This window comes from Malus domestica, chromosome 15 (genome assembly GCF_042453785.1).
Source record: "Malus domestica chromosome 15, GDT2T_hap1".
Taxonomy (NCBI): Eukaryota; Viridiplantae; Streptophyta; class Magnoliopsida; order Rosales; family Rosaceae; genus Malus; species Malus domestica.
The window spans coordinates 48,670,350-48,692,364 of NC_091675.1; the positions used below are offsets into that span (position 1 = coordinate 48,670,350).

The 22,015-nt window shown below is 40.3% G+C and overlaps 3 protein-coding genes across 6 annotated transcripts in view; all 3 read left to right on the forward strand.

Annotated features, from left to right (window-relative positions):
- The window catches only part of LOC103402005 (BEACH domain-containing protein B), a 31,521-nt gene extending 26,435 nt beyond the window's left edge, over positions 1-5,086 (forward strand). For all 4 annotated transcript variants that reach the window (XM_008340743.4, XM_070813285.1, XM_070813286.1 and 1 more), the window contains 5 exons: positions 1,226-1,351; positions 1,468-1,839; positions 1,929-2,160; positions 3,181-3,944; positions 4,600-5,086. In XM_008340743.4, coding sequence (XP_008338965.3) covers positions 1,226-1,351; positions 1,468-1,839; positions 1,929-2,160; positions 3,181-3,878 — 1,428 coding nt within the window. In that variant the 3' untranslated portion in view covers positions 3,879-3,944; positions 4,600-5,086. The remainder of the gene's footprint in view (positions 1-1,225; positions 1,352-1,467; positions 1,840-1,928; positions 2,161-3,180; positions 3,945-4,599) is intronic.
- A 9,793-nt stretch (positions 5,087-14,879) lies between these two features.
- On the forward strand, positions 14,880-18,666 carry LOC103431705 (GATA transcription factor 25). The gene is made up of 7 exons (XM_029094545.2): positions 14,880-15,508; positions 15,751-15,834; positions 15,927-16,057; positions 16,966-17,073; positions 17,322-17,427; positions 18,112-18,165; positions 18,282-18,666. The coding sequence occupies exons 1-7, from the start codon at positions 15,182-15,184 to the stop codon at positions 18,390-18,392; spliced, it is 921 nt and encodes a 306-aa protein (XP_028950378.1). The 5' UTR covers positions 14,880-15,181; the 3' UTR covers positions 18,393-18,666.
- A 2,513-nt stretch (positions 18,667-21,179) lies between these two features.
- On the forward strand, positions 21,180-21,599 carry LOC139191980 (uncharacterized). The gene has a single exon (XM_070813019.1). The coding sequence runs from the start codon at positions 21,180-21,182 to the stop codon at positions 21,597-21,599; it is 420 nt and encodes a 139-aa protein (XP_070669120.1).
- The last annotated feature ends 416 nt before the right edge of the window (positions 21,600-22,015 follow it).

Consider the following 22,015-nt stretch of genomic DNA (forward strand, 5'->3'; position numbering starts at 1 on the left):
TATCAGCACATTTAACCCAATTTTAACGGATTTGACAAAATTCAGGCAGAGTGGAGTGAATATTGAGTTTCAGGGTGTATGGTGGTTATATATATATATTTTTTTGGGGGGTTTTGTTTTGGGGGGGGGGGGGTTGATGAGTTCTAGGGGGCATAGCAAAAAATAAACTTTTTTTTTTTTTTTTAATAAAAAGAAGAACTTAGAATGATAGTTGAAATAAACGTAGTGAATTTGTACAGTTGCACAAGATCCATCAACCTTGCTTTAATTCAAAGGGTGCCTCTGGAAAGATATTACGGTGATAGTAAGTTTGTAGCAATTCAAAATTTTGGACGGTTAATAGCTCATGCATATTGAGGAGTGATAAGGGAATCCACCCAAACCATTCTACATCCTATTTAATTTGGGTGGAAATTGAACCCTGTGTCCCTTCTGGGAATAGAAGTGTAGGTTGGGCAAAAGTTAGTCTCATTCAATGGCAAAGCTTTGACAGTTTTGTAGGAAATCAGTGTGCATATCTATAGAAAATCTACCAAAATCAACAGGGTCTGGAACCACATTGCTTTGATTACAAATTGAGGGATGTAAAGAATATACCGACCAAGTTGATTATGGTCTACTTCATAGACCCAAAGTGCACTCTAGCTAACTGATGTGTCTTTGCAGGTAGGAATCGACTACATTTAGGAGAACACCGAGATTATGTGAGAAGTAAAAAATTAACACAATAATAAGGGGAATAGTGGATTTGTTTACCCAAATGGATCAGTCATGATACTTGCCGTGAGACTTGATAGTTACACTCACCGTTGGCGTACAAATGCACAAGACACAAACCTTTTGTCTGCATGTTTCTTACACATGACCTTGCCAATTTTTTCTTTGTTTGGGTATAAAAAGTTTGCCATCACTGAGACTGCACCATAATAGAATGCATTAAACTTCAACCACGTATAATAGGGGTGTCACTCATTCTTTTGGAAGCCAGTGTAAAGGATTTCTGCTTTACACAAATAACTTTAGAAACATTTCTTTTGGAATAAGACATCTGAGGCTTGAAGCGCTCATTTTCTTTTATTCATCTTCCATCTTTTCTATGACGTGAGATCTACACCGTTTCATTTACATTGTTTTCTTTTCTTGCTACCTGATCCAATTATTTATTCAGGGCTCATCTGATGAATTATTTACTTTTTTTTTTATACTGATCCGATTATTTATTCAGGGCTCACCTGAAGAATTTATTAACAAGAACAGAGAAGCCCTTGAAAGCGAATATGTTAGCTCTAATCTACACCATTGGATAGATTTGGTATTTGGTTACAAGCAGCGTGGAAAACCAGCTGTGGAGGTACCTATGTGATAATTCAAACAATTTTTCGTGTCCTGAACATTCTCTATTGGTTAATACAACTTCATTACAAATATACTGATCACTGAAAATATTATTGGAAATTTGAAATGCAGGCTGCAAATATTTTTTATTACTTAACGTATGAAGGTGCTGTTGATCTGGAGACCATGGAAGATGATTTGCAAAGGTCAGCTATTGAAGACCAAATTGCAAATTTTGGCCAGACACCAATTCAGATTTTCCGTAAAAAACACCCAAGAAGAGGGCCACCTATTCCAATTGCACATCCTTTGCGCTTTGCACCTGGTTCTATTAACTTGACTTCCATTGTTTGTAGTACAAGTCATACACGGTCGGCTGCTTTATATGTTCGGACCAAGGACTCCAATGTTGTTCTTGTAAGCCAGGGTCTCACCTTGTCAGTTAAGATGTGGTTGACAACCTCACTGCAATCTGGTGGAAATTTTACCTTCTCTAGCTCCCAGGTTGGGCTTTTGTTCTGTTGTTTATTGTTCAGTTTGATTTGAGTTTTTATGTTAAGTACTTAATATGCTTACTAAATTAACATGTACAGGATCCTTCATTTGGCGTTGGTTCTGATATTCTCTCTCCTCGTAAATTTGGGAGTCCTTCAGCTGAAAATGTTGAACTTGGAGCTCAATGCTTTGCAACCATGCAAACACCATCTGAGAATTTTTTGATCTCATGTGGCAATTGGGAAAATAGCTTTCAGGTTATATCCTTAAATGATGGCAGAATGGTACAAAGCATCAGACAGCATAAGGATGTGGTTAGTTGTGTTGCAGGTATGTTTAACTAGAAGCAGAAATTACTGTTTCCTTTATGGAACATGCATGTGAAGGGTCAAGACAAATTTTTTCGGCCTATTTAAATTAAATTTAATGAAATACAGCATATGCAAAGTGAAACGATTTCTTGTCCGAGGGCCATTTGGTTTCCTTACTTTGATGTCTGGGTTATGTTACCTTTTCTAGCACCCAATACTCATGTAGTCTTAATATGTTGTGGTTGGTTCTTTAAGCGAGTGAGTCTAGGCTTGTGTCCTAATGTTGTGATTTGATAGCCTTCTTTTACCTGTTTATACATGGTTAGATTGATCATAAAGATAAATCATCGTGGGACATGATTCCCTGCATAGGGAAACTTTACTCCCTGAATAAAAGTTAGGAGATTTGTCTGCTTTCAAAATCATGATCATTGCCCTCAATTATTCAAGAAAGGGTGGTGCAATATTGGGTTTTTCTTTTCTTTTTGGTGCCGATTTTATGCTATATGGATTGTTATCATGATGATCACAGAGTAATCTATTAAAAAAATAGATATAGTTGTTTCAGTTTCATCGTGCAAGGTACTATTACTTTTTTTTTTAGGCGAAAGTTACTATTACTTAGTCATGGAAGCATTTTACATTGTAAATTCTGAATTTTTACTTGATTAGAACACATTAGTCAAGAAAGAAGGTACTATTACTTTTTTTTAGGCGAAAGTTACTATTACTTAGTCACGGTAGCATTTTACATTGTAAATTCTGAATTTTTACTTGATTAGAACACATTAGTCAAGAAAGAAATGCTGAGGAAAAATCTTTAAATTCTATATGATGGCATGCATGTCTTTTTTCTGGACGATGAACTTTGGTAACCAATTGGGTGCTAACATTCCAATGCATTAATATTTAATGAATAAAAACTCCACTGATTCTTCCTCCTGTTCTGGGTGAGGTTTTGTTTTTGGCTTGTATTCTGGAACAATTCTTAGTGGTTTCAAAGATTGTTTTCTAAGATGTAACAATTATAATGTTGCAGTGACATTTGATGGAAGCTTCCTTGCAACTGGAAGTTATGACACTACAATCATGGTGTGGAAAGTCTTCCGAGGTAGAACCCAAGAAAAGAGACCTCGTAATACACAGACAGAACTACCACGCAAAGATTATGTCATTGTTGAAACTCCTTTTCGTATTCTCTGTGGACACGATGATATAATTACATGCTTGTATATCAGCGTGGAGCTTGACATTGTGATCAGTGGATCAAAAGACGGAACTTGTGTTTTTCATACCCTGCAGAGTGGAAGATATGTAAGATCCTTGCGCCATCCATCTGGATGTGCATTGTCAAAGCTCGTCGCTTCTCAACATGGACGGATTGTGTTTTATGCTGATGATGATCTGAGTTTGCATCTTTATTCAATTAATGGTAAACATCTTGCTTCTTCTGAATCCAATGGACGCCTCAACTGTGTTGAGCTGAGTGGGTGTGGTGAATTTTTGGTTTGTGCCGGTGACCAAGGGCAAATAGTTGTACGCTCTATGAATTCACTCGAGGTCATAAAGAAATATGATGGTGTTGGAAAGATTATAACATCTCTAACAGTGACCCCAGAAGAATGCTTCTTAGCTGGAACAAAAGATGGAACCATTCTCGTATATTCTATGGAAAATACTCAACTTCGCAAAGGCCTTCCTCGAAATTCAAAATCCAAACCTTCTTCAACAGGATAAATTGACCATTTGTGATGGAAGCCGTTTAGTTTTAATGGTGAGCAAGGATTTGGGAGGTGAATCGAGGTATGCACCGTAGCCATTTTCCTGCAAGTTCACTTTTTGTATTTCAGTTACTTTATATTGCCGTTAGTTGGGCAATATAAACGTAATAATTGTGATTGATTTTTCTTCTATAGGTCTTATATTCACTGTTCATTGTACTGGTTTAACACGTTATTTTTTTATCCAGTAAGTAAGATGCACATTAATCTTTATTTGGACATGAACCAAAACAACCAAACATATCTTGGCATATGGTGACAATTCTCCATTCCTTCATAGGTTGATGGAAGTTCTAATAACGTGTTGAACAGTCTGTTGCATATAATGCCCTTGCACATAAAACATCAATAATGTATAACTCTTTAGTTAAGGATTACCTTATTCAGTGTGAGTGTTTCAGGAAATATCCTTTGGAACAATGATTTGACCCTCAACTGATATTGGATGTTCTTTCTCTGATGATAAGACTTGAATTCGTCAACATCCTAAGTTATGAAATGTGACAGGATATGTATTCATGAACCAATTGTTTATTACCTCTATGATATTAAGTGTGCGTGTTTGTTAGATTCTCACAACAATTGTGGTTGGAGTGTCCATTATGACAGTTGAAATTATAGCGGTATTTGTTTGTGTTGCCATTAGAATTTGATCATATTGTCATCCTTCAATACAGGCGTCTGCAAATGATCTCAAAATATTGAGCCACGCCCATCACATGCTAGGGCCTCAGACTCGTTTCTTTTTCGGTTTTGTCTCCTTGACGCTTTGGTGTGTCAAGACAGTGAAGGGGATTACATGCAGTTGGGCAAGAATTGCTTGAACAGTTTTTAAGCATGTTCAAGCTCCAGTTATATTAATGTAAAACACACAGAGCTCGAGAACTTTGTGAGGTGAATTTTTCTGCAACGTTTCAAAATGGTAAAATACTGGCTTCTTACAAACTTATCGTCCTTCATCTCCGTCTTGTGGGGCATCAGCACATAACCTGTACAATAATGTTGTTGGTAGGTTAGATTTCAAATATTGTGTATTAACCAGTGGCAGGCCAACTCCGATTTTTCCTCTTCCAGGTAGCTAGCGTTAATTCTCCGAACCTTGTATAGACGGGCTGCAATGCCTTTTATTTCTTCTAAAGCAATGGAAACCCTTATTCTCCTTTCTGTGTAGCGCATTTAGTTTGCATAAATTCTCTCAAGTAGTTACGGTTTTTCCATTCGCTCTCAGCAGATCTGGTTTTCCAATTTGTGGTTGTTTCGCCCGTGAATACCCTCTCTCTGTACCCAATGATGTTCTAATCCGAGTGTGCTTACCAACACATTGGCAAATAGAGGTGTCACTCGCTGCTCCGATCTTTGTAGTTGCACGCACAGGTACAAAATTTATGTGCTTTGACTTTAAGTGTAAATTTTGTATGCTCCTCGAGAAAACATATAAAGTCATCCACCATCCGACTTCATTTCCTTAGCCCTAGTCCTTAACGATTCACCCAAGGCATCCACCACTGCCAACTTTACAAACTCAACCATCGAGTCACGAGTAAATGACCCGTCTCGCTATTTCCACCCCGATCCCCTTTCCTAGCATTAAGCCCTTGGTCGTTTCACAGTCGGGAAAAAGAAAAAAAAAACCTATATAGAGTTCCAACCTGCATGTCAAGGATCCGTCGACCCATGGGAGGATCTATTAAGGGACCTGGGTGATCTCGGGACCACTCAAAAATCCGAATAAGTAGCTGTGAGAACATCCGTGGACCACCCGAGTCTGGGCATATGGTGGAGGAGAGTAGCAACGACAGTTGCACTATTTTCCTTCAAGCGCCTCTTGTCCTTCATAAATATAATTAATGCTGAGGGTAGGCTTCTTCACTATGCGCCAATCTTTTTCTTCATCAGTGAGCTCATACCAATCGGACTTACCTTGGTTCTTCTTTTCAACGGGCTCCTCTTTCATGGCTTTGTTCTTGACAAACTCCTGGCAATGCCCTTGATCGAGTATCTCCTCGATGTGATCCCTGAGCATGTGATTGCTCCGAGTGGTGTGACCAGTGCACTAATGGAATGAGCAGTACTCATTAGGCTTTTTGTTGGCCAGATGGTCAAGGAGGGGTAATTTTTAGTTGTGACGGGAACATAGATGATACATCACGGGTTTCTATGTAAGTGGTGAAAATTTTTAATTTCTAAGTTATTAACCTTTTAACACACATATCCCACCATTTATATGAAAACACGTGGTGTACCACCTCGTGTGACAGTCACACTGAAAAATCTTTCCAAGGAGAGGTGTGCTATGAAGGACGTGTTCTTCTGCTATTCCTTGTAGGAAATTTCGTGTGTTACAGTAGCGTGTGAAGAATGATATTAGGTGAGAAGAGAAAATAAAAGAGATATTAGTTGTGATATATTTTAAAATTTTATTCGAATAATACGACGTTCTTCCTTGGGAATGGGTTTATTCCTCACTTACAAATAACGTATTTGTACTATTGAAATTACACAATTGGAACCGTCCAGTTTCTTAATCTTCATTTGAGGATCATCTCTATAAAAATCATTCGAATCGGAGATCGTTTAGTTATATATCAAATAAATTAATGGTGTAGTTACCAAATAATAATAATAATTATTTTGTTTTTTTTGCAAGGATATAAATTTATTAAGTTAAGGAGAATCCTTGGAAACCCCTGGAACTCATACAGTTAAATAAACACTTGGCGAGCCACACTAGGAACCACCCTCTCCCAAATACAAATATTGTCAACATTGTGACCAATAGACGAAATAACATCTACGAAAAAATTGGCTTTTATATAAATACGTTGCTACTAAATAAAATAAAAAGAGGTCGTCAGCCATTTGATGTTCTAAAAAATAGTTATGAGCCTCTATGGGATCTTGCAACGGTTGAGAATCACATCTATAACCATGTTGGAGTCACCTTCAACCATCACATTGCGTCTATTTAGTTGATACATTTGGATGACCAAACGATTTTCGATTCAAATTATTATTATTTTTTATTTGTACAGGTGATCTTCAAATAAAGATTTAAAAACATAACGGTTCTAATTATAAATTTTTTATTGCGAATATACATTATTTGTACGTAAGAGGAATGCAACTTTTATTCATTTTGCTGTATGTGCATAGATAACTCCGCCGTGTAAGTTTATCTTACATTGCCGGTCCCAAGCCCGGATAAAGGAGGAGGGGGAGGGCGTCAGGTAGTCGACAGCCGGCACTCCATGATTACGTCGAATCCTTATGAAAATGAATCCAGAACGAAATCGCGCTAAAGCTAGGGCGTCACCCGTAAGTGGCGCGCTGTGTGGCCCGAGCATGGTGATAAGTGAGCAAGGGTCGCTGTATCTCCATCGGCACCCGGATGCAGTGTTACATGAGTAAGGGGGCTATAGAAACTTCTTTTCGAACGACTCCACTCAAAGTTGTTTGGGAGCATATGCTCCTATCAACTTTACACGGGACACACAAAAGAAGTACTTTGATCCTATTAGACGAGGAAGGGTGAAGAAGCTAGGACAGAAGGGTAGAGTTCAAGAGAGCAAAATGCGTTTAGGAACGTGGAATATAGGAACCTTGACGGGAAAATCTATGGAAGTAGTAGAAGTTATGGTGAGGAGAAGGATAAATATTATGTGCCTACAAGAAACTAAGTGGGTTGGTCGTAAGGCAAAGGATCTAGAAAACTCAGGGTTTAAACTATGGTATTCGGGCACAAATAGAACGAGAAACGGTGTTGGCATCATCGTGGACAAGACCTTGACATAAGATGTTGTAGATGTCAAGAGGGTAGGAGATAGAATCATGGCAATCAAGATTGTAATAGGACAAGAACTTATCAATGTGATTAGTGCGTACGCACCTCAAGTAGGGTTGGATACGAGTTCGAAGGAGAAATTTTGGGAAGACCTTGGAGACTTGGTGCAAGGAATTGCTCAGACGGAGAAGTTATTTATAGGAGGAGATTTAAATGGACACGTGGGCAGGGAGACAGGCAACTATGGAGGTTTTCATGGTGGCCATGGTTTTGGGGAGAGAAACGAAGATGGGGAAGCTATCTTGGATTTTGCAATGGCATATGATCTCTTATTAGCCAACACCTTCTTTAAGAAGAGAGAAGAACATGTGATCACCTACAAGAGTGAGTCGTCAAAAACACAAATAGATTTTCTTCTAATGAGGAAAGGGGATCGTATAACTTGTAAAGATTGCAAAGTTATACCAGGAGAGAGCGTGGCTAATCAACATCGCTTGTTGGTGATGGATGTACATATCAAAAGAGTGAGAAAAAAGAACAAGACTTGGAAATGCCCAAGGACTAGATGGTGGAATCTAAAAGAAGAAAAACAAGCCATTTTCAAAGAGAAAGTAATCACCCAGTGTGTGTGGGATAGAGAGGGGGAAGCTAACCAAATGTGGGATTCCATGGCTAGTTGTATCCGAAAAGTAGCAAAAGAGGTATTAGGAGAGTTCAAGGGCTTTGCCCCACACCAAAAGGAATCTTGGTGGTGGAATGAGGAGGTACAAACAAAGGTGAAGGCTAAGAAGGAATGTTGTAAAGCCTTATACAAGGATAGGACCGATGAAAATGGTGAAAGGTATAGAAAAGCGAAGCAAGAGGCGAAGAAAGCTGTGAGAGAAGCTAAGTTAGAGGCTTATGACGATATGTATAAGCGACTAGATACCAAAGAAGGAGAGTTGGATATCTATAAACTAGCTAGAGCAGGGGAAAAGAAGACAAGGGACCTAAACCAAGTGAGGTGCATCAAGGATGAGGATGGAAAGGTTCTTGCTACAGAGAACGCGGTTAAAGACAGATGGAAAGGTTATTTTCATAATCTTTTCAATGAAGGACATGAAATGAGTGCTTCTTTAGGGGAGTTGAGTAACTCAGAAGAGTGTAGAAACTACTTTTTTTATCGTAGAATCCGGAAGGCAGAAGTGGTTGTAGCTTTGAAGAAGATGAAGCATAGAAAAGCAGTAGGCCCAGACGATATACCAATCGAAGTGTGGAAAGTTTTGGGAGAGACAGGTATAACATGGCTCACTGACCTTTTCAATAGGATTTTGAAAACGAAGAAGATGCTAAATGAGTGGCGAACGAGCACTTTGGTGCCTATCTACAAGAATAAGGGCGATGTACAAAATTGCATGAACTATAGGGGTATTAAGCTAATGAGTCATACAATGAAGCTCTGGGAGAGAGTCATTGAGCATAGATTGAGGCAAGAGACACGGGTTTCGGACAACCAATTCGGGTTCATGCCAGGGCGCTCAACCATGGAGGCAATCTATCTCTTACGAAGATTGATGGAAAGATAAAGAGATGGGAAAAAGGATTTACACATGGTCTTTATAAATTTGGAAAAAACGTATGATAGGGTCCCAAGAGACATTCTTTGAAGGATTTTAGAGAAGAAAGGAGTACGAGTAGCATATATCCAAGCTATACAGAATATGTATGAAGGAGCAAAGACTGCCGTAAGAACTCATGAAGGACAAACCGAAAGCTTTCCCATAACTGTAAGATTACATCAAGGCTCATCCTTAAGTCCTTACCTTTTTGTGTTGGTAATGGATGAGTTAACAGGACATATTCAAGATGATATTCCTTGGTGTATGCTTTTTGCAGACGATATAGTGTTGATAGATGAAACTCAGGAAGGGGTAAATGCAAAGCTTAACCTTTGGAGAGAAGTGTTGGAATCTAAAGGTCTTCGCCTAAGCCGATCAAAGACAGAATATATGGAGTGCAAGTTCAGTGCAAATGGAGGCCAAAACGAGTTAGGGGTGAGGATCGAAGATCAAGAAATACCAAAGAGCGACCGTTTTCGTTACCTAGGATCTATCTTGCAAAAGAACGGAGAATTAGATGGAGATCTCAACCATAGAATACAAGCTGGATGGATGAAGTGGAAGAGTGCATCCGGCGTGTTGTGTGACCGCCGTATGCCACTGAAGCTCAAGGGAAAATTTAATAGGACGGCAATAAGGCCGGCGATGCTGTATGGCACAGAATGTTGGGCGGTGAAGCATCAACACGTACACAAAATGGGTGTAGCGGAGATGAGGATGCTTCGTTGGATGTGTGGGCACACGAGAAAGGATAAGATTAGGAATGAGGATATCCGGGGTAAAGTAGGAGTAGCCGAAATTGAAGGAAAGATGAGAGAAAATCGGTTACGGTGGTTTGGACATGTGCAAAGAAGGCCTACTGACGCTCCGATTAGAAAATGTGACTATGGGACAGAGGTTCAGGGCCGAATGGGTAGAGGAAGACCTAGGAAAACTTTGGAAGAGACCCTAAGAAAAGACTTAGAGTACTTGGATTTAACGGAGGACATGACACATGATAGAACACAATGGCGTTCTAAGATTCATATAGCCGATCCCACTCAGTGACTTGGATTTTCCAAGTCTCCAACCGAGAAGTTTTCCTCACTCGGGAAATTAAGGGATCACTACCTCAACCTACATGCTCCACTCACAAAGCTTCAACAGACAAGCTTCAACAAAAGAAAATTCAAAGAACTTAGCGAAGAAGGCTTTGGTGTATTTAACACAATACGTTGAAATGAAGGAAAGCTTATTTATTGATATCCCCGATAAGTTACAAATATGTACATATACTTGAGTCAAAATAAACAAACAAGAGGGAGCCTTCACAAAGGTTGCTTAGGAGAAGTCTCAGCAGTCGGTAGAGCCCCAGAAAGAAAAGGCACCGGAGGGGGATCATTCGGAGCCTTAGTACTGGACAGAACCCTAGAAGGAGGAGGCATCAGAGGTTGATCATTTGGAGCTTCATTACGCGGTACAGTCCCAGAAGACGAAGGCAATAAATGCCTTTGGAACAAACCCACAAATCTCTGATGATCAAGTAAAACCTGACCATCAGATTCCTTCATCTGGTCAAGCTTCTTCTTCATGTTTGTAGCATAGTCATGTGCGAGCCGGTGCAACTGTTTATTCTCATGCTTGAGCCCTCTAATCTCCTGTTTGAGACTCATCACTTCAGCCGCCAATGATTCAACTTGGCGGGTTCGAGCAAATAGGCGTTGGGCCATATTAGACACAGAACCTGCACACTGAACACTGAGAGCCAGAGAATCCTTAACAGCCAACTCATCAGACCGTTTGGAAAGTAGTCTGTTATCTTTGGGAGTGAGAAGGTTCCTGGCCACTACCGCAGCGGTCATATCATTCTTCATCACGGAATCCCCAACGGTAAGAGGACCAGTAGGGGAAACGAAGGATGGGCGCCATATGTTGTCTGGAGAAGGCGGGGCTGCCTCTTCAACAAGGTTCAAGTCAAAACCACGGTCGGAGGGGCCAGACATTTTCAAAGGTGTTGAAGAGAGAAGAGGTCGGACAAATCAAGATCTTAGAAGTGCAAGAATGGAGCTTCTACTGGTGGATATTCAAGTGTGCTTTGGAACTTAATGTCAGCCTCTATAAAAATCTGCACTCGACGAAGCTTCAGAAATCGAAGAGGCGCTTGCTCAGAAATTGAAGAGGCGTTTGCTTTCTCAAAAGCTGGGCTGCTCAGAGACCACGAGGGTCGATCTCAGAAATCGAAGAGGCGTTTGCTTTCTCAAAAGCTGGGCTGCTCAAAGACCACGAAGGCCGATCTCAGAAATCGAAGAGGCTTGCTTTCTCAAAAGCTGGGCTGCTCAGAGACCACGAGGGCCGATCTCAGAAATCGAAGAGGCACCTACTTTTCCAGCCTTGTCAGCACCTGTCACACGCACATTCAGCTTTGCGGAAATTATGGGCATTCTGTCGAAGATTTCTGGCGAAGTAGAAAGCACATGAATCGTACTGTTCAATCACCCACTTCCCACACGCAACAGTAGCTCATGGGTACCACAGATAACTTTGCCAAAGTTCTCTGACAAAGTTGAGACACGTGAAGCTTGCAGCTCCCACTACATCGCTCCGACCAAGAAGGGTAAAAGAATAGCAAAGAAACAACACTAACAAAGTTTAGACACATAAATTTTGAAGGTCTAGCTACCATATTATTACTCACAAGGGTAAAGGAACAGTACCACTGCTGGATAATTGGAAAGTCTCGGTGTGTCAACCTCTGTGCTTCGTGGCAAGGTAGACTAGCAAACATGCCCAACCTTTACTCACATTCAAGAAAACACTCCCAACAAGATTGCTTGCTCCAAAATCGAAGAGGCACCGCCCTCCGAATCTCGAGAGCCAGACTCCCAACATGATTACTTTCTCAAAAATCGAAGAGAGGGTAAAGGAACAGTAACACTGCTGGATAATTGGAAAGTCCCTGTGTGTCAACCTCTATGCTTCGTGGCAAGGTAGACTAGCAAACATGCCCAACCTTTACTCACATTCGAGAAAACACTCCCAACAAGATTGCTTGCTCCAAAATCGAAGAGGCACCGCCCTCCAAATCTCGAGAGCCAGACTCCCAACATGATTACTTTCTCAAAAATCGAAGAGAGGGTAAATGAACAGTACCACTGCTGGATAATTGGAAAGTCCCTGTGTGTCAACCTCTGTGCTTCGTGGCAAGGTAGACTAGCAAACATGCCTAACCTTTACTCACATTCGAGAAAACATTCCCAACAAGATTGCTTGCTCCAAAATCGAAGAGGCACCGCCCTCCGAATCTCGAGAGCCAGAATCCCAACATGATTACTTTCTCAAAAATCGAAGAGACACCACTCTCCGAATCTCGAGAGCTAGACCCCCATCAGGATTGCTTTCTCAAAAATCGAAGAGGCATCGTTCTCCGAATCTCGAGAGCCAGATCCCCGACAGGATTGCTTGTTCGAAATCCGAAGAGGCACCACTTTTCCAACTTCAAGAGCTGGATCTCCTTGGATAAAGCTTGTCTGTAATCTTCACACGCAACATCAGCTTTCCAGATACCACAGACCACTTTTTCAAAGTGCTCTGACAAAGTTAAAACATGTGAAGCTGGCAGCTCCCACTACCGTACTATGACCAAGCAGGGTAAAGGAATAGCATTATTACTTGATGTTAGGGAGACTCCTATATATGTCGACCTCCATCCCCAACGGACAGGCAGACCTGCAAAAATGCTCAACCCTTTCTCTTATCTGAGAGGGCACTCCCAACGAAGCCTTTCGAAATATTCAGCTTTCTTTCCCCCCCCCCGATAATACCTCTGTAAACAAGCTATACTAGAGCAAGAATATCTCATATCATCAGGGTTAAAAGCAAGAGTATCCCATATCATGCTTTTTCCCTGTCTTTTCCTTTGGCCTTGTTCTTACCTGCAAGACAAGGAGAAAGAGAGCAATCCGTCAGCACTTGGAATCAAGCTTCCAGCCAGGAACTGACTGCCTGGAACCCCTTACCTGATTACTTACCTGGCATTGCTCTCGAGTACTCATCTTCAACATCTTATGCTTCCAGGGAAGATACCGCATCTGCCTGAGGAACAGATAGGGCAAGTGAGAAGGATACAAGGAAGCATGTGGAGACAAGCGTAACAGCACACGTGCCGATACATCCACTACTCTGTCAAAAGCAAAAGTATCCCATATCAGCAGGGTCGAACGTACACTAGATTTGATGGACTTGTTTTGACCCTCAAATTCTTCAGTCGGCCTTATACTCTGGAGGAAACCAGAAAACCCTCCAGCCCAGTTCAAGAATAAGCCTGTGGAAAGTTACTTCTTCAAAAGCAAAAGTATCCCATATCATCTCTTCTCATTTTTCTTCTCTTTATCCTTCATGCTGCCTGCAAGATAGGGAGAATGTGAACAATCAGTCGGAGCTCTGATTGCTTACCTTGTCTGTCACCTCTTTCAGCAGATCCCCTAGCTCGGCGACTTGGGGGACTCCTACTACATGGTTTGTATCGCGCTTGACCAAGCCTGAAACTACAAGTAAGCTTCAAGTGAAATTGATACATTACCTTGTGCATCTCCACCAGTTACAGATACCACCCCTGGATGGAGGAAGAGTACTTCCAGAGAAGATGCCACATCTACCTATGAGACAGATAAGGCAAGTCAAGACGATACCACACTCCGGTACTTAGAAGTTTCGTGGTTACGAGATCATTCTCCCACAATATTTCCTAATGTCATTTGTACTAAATCATTCACTTGTACTCACTAAAGGAGAGCTTGAACCTATGTACTTGTGTAAACCCTTCACAATTAATGAGAACTCCTCTATTCCGTGGACGTAGCCAATCTGGGTGAACACGTACATCTTGTATTTGCTCTCCTATCTCTATCCATTTATATACTTATCCACACTAATGACCGGAGCAATCTAGAGAAGATCACAAAAAGTGACCGTTTTCGCTACTTAGGATCTATCTTGCAAGAGAACGGAGAATTAGATGGAGATCTCAACCATAGAATACAAGCTGGATGGATGAAGTGTAAGAGTGCATCCGGCGTGTTGTGTGACCGTCGTAGGCCACTGAAGCTCAAGGGAAAATTTTATAGGACGGCAATACGGCCAGCGATGTTGTATGGCACAGAATGTTGGGCGGTGAAGTATCAACACGTACACAAAATGGGTGTAGCGGAGATGAGGATGCTTCGTGGGATGTATGGGCACACGAGAAATGATAAGATTGGGAATGAGGATATCCGAGGTAAAGTAGGAGTAGCCAAAATTGAAGGAAATATGAGAGAAAATCGGTTCCGGTGGTTTGGACATGTGCAAAGAAGGCCTACTGACGCTCCGGTTCGAAAATGTGACTACGAGACAGAGGTTCAGGGCCGAAGGGGTAGAGGAAGACCTAGGAAAACTTTGGAAGAGACCCTAAGAAAAGACTTGAGTACTTGGATCTAACGGAGGACATGACACAAAACCGAGCGCAATGACGTTCTAGGATTCATATAGCCGACCCCACTTAGTGGGAAAAGGCTTTGTTGTTGTTGTTATTGTTGCTGCTGTATGTGCATAGATGTGACAAATCAAGAAAAGAGTTAGCCCACAAAAGCTCTCTCCATGCGAAGCCCAAGAAGCCCAGGTGATGTCATGGGACGGTACGTTTGATTGTCCCGGAAACTCGAGACAAAGCGAAAGGGTATTCGTCGTAATTATCGACCTCAAACAGGGGGATTTGTCGTTGTACCGGTCTTTCACACACTGCCTCTCTGGTGTCTGATCTCTCTCCCTTCCCCAAAACCCCAACACTTTACTGAAGCCTGCGATTCGATTTTGGGCTAGGGTTAGGGTTTCACACATTGATCGGGTCCTCTGTGTACTGCTTCAATGACCATCGATTCGATTCGTGAGCCTCCTCCAATGTCAATGTACGGACACTCTCAGGACATGACCATGCCAAACCCGATCCCCGCCTGCGACGACGACGATGCCGGCGCCGCAGACTCCATCGACAACGCCCACATTCAATACGATTCCCATACGCTCGAGGACGGCGGCATCGTCGTCGTTGAGGACGTTAGCTCCGACGGCGTCTACGTTCAAGGCGGCTCCGCTAGCTCCGAATTGCGCGGTCCGCCTTACGACGGCTCCAGCCAGCTAACGCTGTCGTTTCGCGGCCAGGTCTTTGTTTTTGACGCCGTTACGCCTGAAAAGGTACGAACTTTATCGGAATTTGATCGGTAATTTAGGGCTTTATAGAGCTTGCGATGATGTTTTGTTAGGTTTACAACAAAATGCTGGTTGTTGAAAGGAACTAGAACTCTGTAATATGAAAAGTTTGAATATTTATTAAATTAGGCAAAAAATTTTGCTTCATTGAACAACACCATGCAATTATGGTTATAATTAAGTTTCTTTGGTTACTAACTTTTTGTATATTTTGATGGTTTTTGAAGGTTCAAGCAGTGTTATTACTGTTGGGAGGTAATGAATTATCTCCTAGCGCTCAAGGGACGGAGTTGGCATCTCAGAATCAGAGGGTATCTTATCTTCTTACTTAGACTGTAAAACTTTTGCATCGTATGTATATCTATTATTGATGGTGTGTTGTCTTGTATTTCATATTATGTAGGCTATGGAAGATTATCCCCGATGTAGTCAACCTCACAGAGCAGCGTCATTAATTAGGTTTCGTCAAAAGAGAAAAGAGCGATGCTTTGACAAAAAAGTGAGATATGGTGTTCGTCAAGAAGTAGCACTCAGGTTTGTTTCTTTTAAACAAAAGGTTCAATCGGGTGGTGTAGTCTATATGATGTTCTTCTGCTCAAATTGATTGGAGTAAAAAAATTGCATGTGCCTGTTAAATTGAAAAAATCGAGATTCCTTTCTGTTACCTTGTTCATTGCTGTGATGTTTTGTATTTGCGGTTGAGTTTAAATCAAATAACCTTTTGTGCGGGTTAGATAGCAATGCACATGTTGTGTCTATGCTGATGGTGATAGGTTTGTATAGTTATGAGTGAGGCTTCATTTTTATAAGTTTAGTTGTCTATAGTTTCAAGAATAATATTACATTTCTTTTCAATCCACATCGGTTACAGATTTATGGTTTAACATTTCGTTTCCAGTATAGTTTATAATGCCACATAGGGATCTTGATTCTCTACTTAATAGTTGGCATAGTTCAGTTTTTTTATTTTTTACATCATTCTACTGCACTCATGACTCATATGAGAGTAATCTATACATAATGTTTAACCAATATCATCTCAAATGTTTGATTACACAAAGCCAGCTTTCTCCTTATAAATAGGGATCTATCAATTAATGCCGGTTGGACATGGTGGGATTTTTGTGATACCTATGTCGAATCAATTATATTTAGCACATTATTTTGACAATAAGCTAATTTAATCTAGAAAAAGCGAGAATACCTCAATTAGTCCATAAAAAAGAAAACATACAGAAACTATATCTCTTGTATTGGATATACAGGCTCCTTTAATATGCTTTCACTCATTTGATCAATGGAAGAAAGCATGATATAATGAGTCTGCATTCTATTACTTTTTCTTTTGTTGCTTATTATTACTTTCTTTTGTTGCATTATGCTGCATTCTTCTTTGTTTATTTTTTATTGTTGAATGTTTGATTCATTTATATCTACATCAGGATGCAACGAAACAAGGGGCAATTTTCTTCCTCCAAAAGGTCAGATGGAGATAGTAACTGGTCTGCTGGCCAAGAATCAGGGCAGGAAGATTGCCATGCCGAAACCTCGTGAGTCTATGCAATATTGTAGAGTTTTGTACTCTTAAAGAAAAGAAAGAAATTAAGATTTTGGTGGATAGTTTCGAACTCTTCCCTCTCCCCCCCCCCCTTATAATAGTTTTTTTTTTTTTTAAAAAAAAAAATTCCTATCTCTAAAGGCATATTATGTTTGTTTTTATTGTTCTTGTGCTTTTTGTGTCTTACCTGTGACTAACTATTCTTGAATCTTTTATGATTTGCATGTTCTACCCGTCCAGCTGCAAGCATTGTGGAATAAGTTCAAAGTCCACACCAATGATGCGGCGCGGCCCATCTGGTCCTAGGTCTCTTTGCAATGCTTGTGGGCTTTTTTGGGCAAACAGGGTCAGTATCTATAACGATGAATTAATCACTTCATTTTTTTATTGCAAAGATATCTTATTTGTGACATTATTAGAATGCATAGTAGTTATGGTCTCATTCCTCTTTTACGGATCATTCACCCTCTTCCAGCCACACATCTGCTTGAAGAAAATTAACATCGTATTTAATCTTTGACTTGTTTGTGCTTGTCATGAATCACTGACAAAAGTTATGTTTGACGGGTCGACCTCTGAAAAACGCCGAGTCTCCAACTAAGCCTATAGAAGACTTTGGCTTTAGAGGTGTTGTCTGTTAAATAGGAGTGCATAGGTTGGTAATGTCTGTTGTGAATAAATATATGTTGGGGCTTGGGAGAGATGATATCGAATAAAGGGTGATAGCATAGATTGGTGGATGAGCATGCTTCTAACACCATTTGATGTGCCTGCTCTATTTGTGGAGATGAGATGCATCGTAAAATATACAAAGGTGTTAATTTAACTTTAATTTACGTTTTTATCTCCCAATTTGAAGTTTCAAAAGTTTTCTCTAACCATAAATGCATTAGACTCAGATTTCCGGAGAATACACTATAGGCATTCTTTGTGCAATACATGTGCAATCTGCCTTTATTAATTATGTGCACTTAGTATTTTTGTAGCGGAGATTTCGTATATCGTACAATTTACCATCAACTTTTCGCAGGGGGGTTTAAGGGAACTTTCCAAGAGAAGCCATGATATCAAACGAATTGAACAGGTGTGTTCCATGTCTGAGTACATTATATCAAACGACTTGGTATTGCTACGTTTAGAATGATTATCTCATTATCTCTGCTCAGTTGTGTACCCTTCTTTTATGTATTTAAAAAACAGGGTGGTGAACCTGATACTAAAGATTTGGACAGCGTAACCGCCATCGATGCACACAACAATCTTGTTCCCTTCTCTAATGGTGATAACTCAGCTTTAGTTGCCGAAAACTAGGTTTCGTCAAAATGCCAAAGTTGTCTCTATGGTATCATTCAAGTAGGCTTTCCCGGAATTTTCATTCGGCTTGTCCGATCTTTTGTACAGTTATAATAGTACCGTGATCAATACACGAAATCATGTATTTTTCTCCATTTTTGCTTTTGTTTGTTGAGTTTTGGTACCGACTGTGTGCTTGACACCAGCTGAGAGGATGTAAAACGTAACTAAACCGTTTCACCATTCAGTATTTTCATATTATTATGCATTCAGCATAGATATTAATGTTTAACTGCTTACATGATGCTAAGGGGCATTTTGAAAGTGGGACTCCATAGGTTCTGTCACTTCATAGTTCAACATCAATTCATGTGTCAATAATATAAAGGTAAATATTAGTTTACTACCCTCAAATTTTGTGGTTTTCAATATTTGGTACATGAAATTTTTTTTCGTTCCAAAGTCATACCTGAAGTGTTAATTTTGGGATAATCTCATACATCCGTTAGTCTGATTGTTAAGTTTCCCGTTAACTGATGATGTAGCATTCATGTGGACAATGATTGGATGCCACATATCATTAAGGGGTCCATGTGGAAATTAAGAATTAAAAATTAAAAATAAAAAAACTAAAACCTACCTGTTTTCTACCTCCCCCCCCTCCCTTCTTTACCCTGCAACTCCCATCCTCTCCCTCCTTTCTCTCTTCCCCAACCAAAACCCATGTTCCTTTTCTAGTATTTTTTGCAATGGCACAAGGGTTTCCTTCATAGATCTCTCCTGGATCAAAGTGTCGCCCACTCCTCACCTCCTTAGATCCGGCCCTCTTTCCGACGTCCCCAACTTCGCCACCGCTTGCTTCGCCTTGACCTTCCTTAATCTTTCCTCAAACTCTCTCGATTTCTCCACCACACCCTCCGCATCTGCCTTCCCCCTCTGCACTGAGATAGGAGATCAAAAACCAAACCCAGTTGAGAATTTCAAATATTTGATCAGGAACAAATAGAACCACTTCTAGAATTGGGGAAAGAAAAGAGAACCCAGATAACAACTACTTGAGAAGAAGGGGGAACTGAGGTCACGGTGGCAGGAGGGAGACCTGTCGGCGTTGTCGCGACGGACATATTGTAGAAAAGGATGGAGGAGAGAAGGAAGGGTGGTGCATGTTGTAGAAGAGAGAAGGGAGGGAAGGGGTGCGGGTTGCAGAAAAGAGAAGGGAGGGAGGGGGAGGGGGGAGGGGGGAGGGGGGAGGGGGGTGGGGGAGAGGGGGTGGGTAGGGGTTGCAGAGTAAAGAAGGGATGGGGGAAGGTAGAAGACGGGTAGGTTTTCGGTTTTTTTTTTTTTTTTAATTTGTAATTTCCACATGGACCCGTTAATGCTACGTGGCGCCCAGTCATTGTCCACATGGATGCCACATCATCAGTTAACGAAAGACTTAACAGCCAGACTACCAGATGTATGAGACTATCCAAAATTAACACTTTAGGTATGACTCCGAGACGAAAAAAAACTTCATGTACCAAATGTTGAAAACCACGAAACTTGAGTTAATAAACTGATATTTACCCATATTATAAATATTGTGCAAAAAATATGAGTTGGCAAAGAGTCTCACTTTTGAAAGAGTTGTCGTAGCATTTCTCTAATGTCATCAGCCAACTAATGTATTGCTATTTTTTCCTATGACAGAGAAGTAATTAAAAAAATGAAGGTGTTGAAAATACTGGTGGGTTAATGATTGGCCACAGTGGTATTGAAAACATTGGTAGATTTTTCAATGCCCACACAAAGTGATATTGACTTGGGAAATGAAGGAGGATCGTATTGTCAAAAGGTGTGTGATGTAAATTTCAATGTATAGTTAATACGTTTGTTTGGATTTGCTCTATAAATAGAGCGCTCTATATGCTTTCAAAATACACAGAGAAAAAGGAAAGATCAATAACATCAGTATCTATTCCTCCCTCTTTTATTTGTCACCCTCTTGTGTTATAATTACAGTGTGATATTTTACAACTGTTTCGCTCCTATCACTAGTAAAAGTCATCTCTCTAACTTTTACCTATTTATAACACGTTATCAACACGACTCTCTAACCATTTCTCATTTCTCTTTGCCGAAAGAAAAAAAAAATTTCCTCTAAGGATTTTACTGTTCATCTTCTTCCTCTGCCTCAACTGCTGGATATAGCCTCGCAACGAACTGTTTGCACCATGCCTGCTTTTAGTTCTCAATCTAACAGTTACATATATCTTTGATTTCTTGTTTGGTGTAGCTCTTGATTAACCCAGTGTTTATTTATGTTAATTTTACTGCAATCCAAGATGGTGCGGTACAATCGCCCATCTTGAACTGCAAATTTAATCTTACTCCAATCCAAGATGGTGCGATATCATCGCCTATCTTGGGCTGCAGATCTAATTTTACTGCAAATTTTAGGTGGAGCGGTATAGTTGCCCACCCTACCCTGCATATTTAAATTTGCATGCTGTTTAATTTTATTGCAATTTTAGGTGGTGCGGTATAATCGCCCACACTGCTCAGCATATTTAAATTTTCTTGCTACTTGAGTGGTGCGGAATAATCACCCATCTTATGTTATATTATTTCAATGAGAATGGTGCGGTACAATCGATATCCTCATTCATCATGTAAATCTCGAGCCAGAAGTTTCGAGTGCTTATCATTTTGGCCTTAAGATCAAAATGAAAAATTTGTAAGAACTAGAAGTTCTAATACTACATACCTCCAGAATACATATTATTGCAAGTTCTTACACATCTCAGTTTTCTTTCAGAAAAGAAAATGGCGAACTTAGTAAAGCTTGATTTTGTTGCCCTGGACATTACTGGGAAAAACTACCTTACCTTGGTAGTGGATACCAAGATCCATTTGGAGGCAGGGAATCTTGGAGAACCAATCAAGGAAGAGAACAGTGCATCTTCTCAAGATCGAGCAAAGGCCATGATCTTTATCCGTCGCCACCTTGATGAAGGACTAAAGAGCGAGTACCTAATGGTTGAAGATCTATTAGCTCTTTGGAAGGCATTGAGAAACAAATACAATCACCAGAAAATGGTGATTCTTCTAAGAGCTCTTTATGAGTTGACTCACCTAAGGATCCAGGATTTCAAGTCAATGACTAAGTACAAGTCTGTGATGTTCATAATTAACTCCCAGATGAAACTCTATGAGGAAACTATAACACAAGGGGATGCCAAATAAAAGAGGGAGGAATAGATACTGATGTTATTGATCTTTCCTTTTTCTCTGCGTATCTTGAAAGCATATGGAGCGCTCTATTTATAGAGCAACTCCAAACAAACATATTAACTATACATTGAAATTTACATCACACACCTTTTGACAATACGATCCTCCTTCATTTCGCAAGTCAATATCACTTTGTGTGGGCATTGAAAAATCTACCAATGTTTTCAATATCATTGTGGGCATTCATTAACCCACCAGTATTTTGAACACTCTCCCTTGGATGCCCATATATCAACATCAGCATATTTAACACTATATCAACAATCCAGGTAAATTTGTACTCTTTTTTCTTCGATATGGTTTTTTCCCACTGGGTTTTTCCAAGTAAGGTTTTAACAAGGCAACTGATGTTGATATGTGGGCATCTA